Here is a 4495-nt window from a genome sequence, read left to right on the forward strand (position 1 = left end):
CCGAAGGGTGATGCTGTGCCGAGTTATTATAATAAATCCCCAAGGGTCCAAAATTGTTAAAACAATTTTCATTTATTAATTTCATTTTAAAATAAAAGTTTATTTTCAACGGTTAACATCGGTGCAGTTATTTTTTATAACTGCATATTCCTTATTCAGTGCCAAGAGTTATAAAAAAAATAACATTTTGGATAAGACTATCTCACATGTGTAGCAATGTAAAAGTACTACTAATGAAGTGAAGTGGTTTTGTACTGGAATTCATTTTTAAAAAGAAAGAAAATTAACCATGAGATTAAATATTCTTTTTTCGGAAATAGGTACTTGTAATACTTATCTCTTTAAAAGAAAAATATAATCTAATTTTCCCAAAACTAATATTTAAATGCTTTGAAGAATGTATAAAGAACGAAGGATAAAGTTGAACAATAAAAGCTACCAATATTTCTTTTAGTAGTAAACATGTCACAACAAAGGATAAGGTGCCATTCAAAAAAAAAAAAAAACAAATGATAAGATGGAGCGAGGAGAAATCAAGACTATTATAGAGTACATACTACAGGTCATAGTATGTGTTGTTTTGGACAGGAAGGTATTTGAAGTTTTAACATTCAATTAATTTTTCTCTTACTAGATCAGCCCTTTCGATGATCCAGTAGTACCTCTAATCGCAATTTCACTTCTATGCCTAAATCAAATCTCAATCATTCATTAAAGAACCACTTATTCCACTAATTTTAGGTGTTTTTATTACTCTAGATCGAGCAACATTTATTAAAACCTCAATCATTTATAAAAAAAGTTATAAAATACGTGCTTGTTCATCTGTCTATACAAAATTCAAAGCTACATTAACGGAGAAATTCATGTCTAACATTAAAACAAACACGCTTTTGCCTTTTTAATCAACTCTGTTTCAAGAGACATACAAACACAGTCACCGAGGATAGAGTCATAAAAACAGCAATGAATACTTGACTGTTATGTGAAATATTAACCAATTTTTTTTTCCTTGATTAAACAATTAAAAAAGATTTTTTTATGAAGAAACATAATATTTAATGTTACTAATATATTTCTATAGTAATTTTCGATAAAAACTTTGTGTTTTTGTAGATTCCAAACTTCTTTTCGTAGCATGACCCTATTTGTTTTTACCAAAAGTCCAAAACAACACATAACAAGAACCTGTACTGTAGTGTATATTGACATATAATTATACAGTAGCACTTAATTTGCCTACCTCTACCCCATCGGGGAAACAACGCCAAAAGAAGTCTGGTCGAGGCCTGCCAACTGCATTTTTTATTGCATCGGTGAAGACCCCAGTTATCAGAACAGCAAATAGCAAACCTGCTAGCAATGAAGCACATCAACAACTATTCACCAATTTCTCAACTACTATAGATAATATAAACACACATGTGATTCTTTTCTTTCTTTTGTAAAATATTAGTTTTGTCAGAAATATTATTAGTGCAGAAATTGGAACATACTACCTCTTTCTTCTTACTTTTTTTCTACACCCTTAAGCTTCTTTTTCTTTTTATTTACAATTGTTAGTTTTTATTCGTGCGAGATTCACACTCACCCTTTTTTTTTTCTTTCTTTCTTCTCCTTCTACTATCCACCCTTAAATTTTTATTCTCAATCACTATTCTTGATCTACATATATTTTCAAAATTTCACATTTTAACAAGTTATATATTTTATTTTGAACAAAACAACCAAAATCTGTCTAATGAAATAGCTTTACTCTGAAATTTTTCTTTAATAATATAAGATTATCCAACTTAAAAATCAACACATTTTTTAAAAATATATTTCTTATATATAAATCAATTTACTCTATTAAAATTTTCCCTTAAAATCAGATTTATAATTTATACTATTCATTTTCTCTATTGAATGAATTTATTTCAAAAATTAAATAAATAAAAAATTAACTCAAATCTTGGCCTAAATATTTAAATGACTAAAATACTCTTCACATATACAAAGATGATAGTACATGCCAAAGGCAAATGTTATGTTACCTAGAATACTGTGGTGCAAATCATAAACACATCTCCTGCGCATATAGAAGAGAAGGAACACGGCCATCGGCAACAGAACCGCATATAACTGATCATTAGAACAAAAAGAAGAAAAAAAATAATTACTTGCATCGAATAAAAAAAACAAGCCGTTAGCTCATAAAGAAGACGTGGGGGAAGCAAACAAAGTAGGCGCCTCTCAAATATTTTCTATCATTTCTTTGAACAAATTTCCCAATAACATGACAAAAAGGGTGTACATATTTAAAAAAAAATGTTGAGCAGGTATAAAAATGACCCCCCAAAAAGAAAACAAAATGATCCCTTAGACTAGGAAGCAACCTAGAGAATTTTTAATTCGAGTTATGCAGTAAAAAACACTTACAGGAACAGCCCATACAGGAACCGTGTTTTCTTTCATAGGATATCTAATGTCCTCCATCATGTCCCTTCCTACAAAGCGTTTAAATGGATGAATGACAAAAAGGACAATCTCTATTACTATGAGAAGCAGCAATATAAGCCAATCACGAACGTGTTTCCTTGCAAGTGCTGATCCATGGGACTTCATTGTGTGAGCCGAGGGATCAAGTTGCTGCCTCATCCCTCCCTGTCCCTGCCGTAATAAACAATCAATAAAATGTCTAACCAATTTGCTGAGAGTAAAGTTGAGCACGAAATTGGCACTGGAGACAGTAGTACATAGTTAACATTTGGAATTGAAAAGCCACATCATATGTTTGGTTTTTTCAAACTTATCATATGGGGACCCCAACAGGCAACAGGGAGAGTACAAATCTGGCTGGCAAAAATCATGGTTTTAAATTATGGGTTCACAATAATAATTACAACAACAATGATAAGGTTTTTGAAATTGCAATTCAGTTATACTGCCTACATTTGTCTATCAAGGTTTTTGAAGTATACATAGACCTTGCAATTGAAGAAACTAATTTTCAAATGGCTTTAAGAAACAACAAAATAATTTGATATATGTATTAATGGATTGAAAATGAGTAATGCTACACAAAATTTTACCAGAAATTTTTGACAAAAAGTGGAATGCTACAGTGAGAAATGAAGAATTTTATAAAATTGACCCAAAAAATGATGAAATTCTGAATTTTATTCTTCTGTGGACTTTTTTTATGTGATTTTTCAGAGCACGGTCTCACTGTTTCATTCCATTTAAACTAATAGACTAATCCTTTTTTTGTTATCAGAAATTTGCGGATGAAAAATAAATAAACAAACAGAGTGCTACCACTACATAGCATAAAAGGAAACGATAGAAAGCGGAATCAGAGAGAAGTTAAATTAAGAACCTGAAACGGTGGCCAAAATCTTCCGAATGAAAAGAAACCAGGCGACGCCATGTGTAGAGGAGCAGATAATTTGCGGTCGCTAAACTGTGATGATCATTATGCACAGAAATGAAAGAAAGAATGAAATTAAGGCAATAATAGGGAGAGATGGAGAAAGTGAGAAGTCTTATCACAAACAGAAAATATAAATAAAAGTTAAGGAGAAGCGAATGGGAGTGTTAGTGGGGAAATATCAACTTCCTCTGTTTGTTGTGTTGTTACCTTTTGAATTAGAGTGAGAGAAAAAGATAGATATTGAAGATTTTCTCGAGAATATTATACGATAGAACTGTTGCGTTCGTTTGTGAAGAAGAAAACAGAATGAACTCTCCGCTTCGAAATCAAAATGGTTTGGCGCGGGGCCAGATGGAGCTATTCGTGCTTCAACCAATTCCAGATCCCAGGTAACTAACTCGTTTTCCTTTTCTTAAAAAAACACTGAAAATATAATTAGATTGTAATATTTACGTATTAACATGACTTTTTGTACACCGTTGTTTAATTATAAATAACCCTTTAATTTATTAAGATAATTATTATAAAAGTTAATTAAAAAAAAACGCATGTGTATAATAAGGTGCTACAGTTTAAAGAATTTTACATTCTTGACTAATTAAAAAACATCTTAAATGTGACTTATAAAAGATTATTATAAAAGTAAATAATTTTATCTTACTTAAAAGTTTATTATAAAAGGATAATAAAACTTTTATATTATTTATGTATTTTAATTAAAATTTTGTGATAATTATTTTAAAAAAATTATATCTAGAATGGATTTTGTTATTATCGGATTTGGCATTATCTTACACGATGTTTCTCGGTAGACTCATTTACGAACCTTGATAAAATGTACCTATGAAGACAATTTAATACTCAAGTATCAATAATAGGTTGGAATTATGTTGTCTTATTGAGTAAAAAGGTTTGTCGAATCTGGACAATTGAGTTTTTAACTAATTACTAGCATGTGTCAAAATTAAACTCATTTTTAACAATAATTTATTTTTGCATTTTCAAGTCTGAAATTATATACATGTGTAAAAGTGGAAAATAAATGTTTTTCTCTATAATTCTATTATTTATACATAATAG

At 29.9% G+C, this 4495-nt stretch overlaps 1 protein-coding gene across 5 annotated transcripts in view; it reads right to left on the reverse strand.

Moving 5' to 3' along the window:
* The window catches only part of LOC100775414 (lipid phosphate phosphatase 2), a 7082-nt gene extending 3204 nt beyond the window's left edge, over positions 1-3878 (reverse strand). The window contains exons 1-5 of one of the 5 annotated variants that reach the window (XM_006589602.4): positions 3623-3878; positions 3362-3445; positions 2422-2652; positions 2037-2124; positions 1244-1353 (exon numbers count right to left, since the gene is read on the reverse strand). In XM_006589602.4, coding sequence (XP_006589665.1) covers positions 1244-1353; positions 2037-2124; positions 2422-2652; positions 3362-3412 — 480 coding nt within the window. In that variant the 5' untranslated portion in view covers positions 3413-3445; positions 3623-3878. The other 4 variants (XM_006589603.4, XM_041005981.1, XM_041005982.1 and 1 more) reach the window with 4 other exon arrangements.
* Between the last annotated feature and the right edge of the window lie 617 nt (positions 3879-4495).

This window comes from Glycine max, chromosome 10 (genome assembly GCF_000004515.6).
Source record: "Glycine max cultivar Williams 82 chromosome 10, Glycine_max_v4.0, whole genome shotgun sequence".
In the NCBI taxonomy this organism is placed as follows: Eukaryota; Viridiplantae; Streptophyta; class Magnoliopsida; order Fabales; family Fabaceae; genus Glycine; species Glycine max.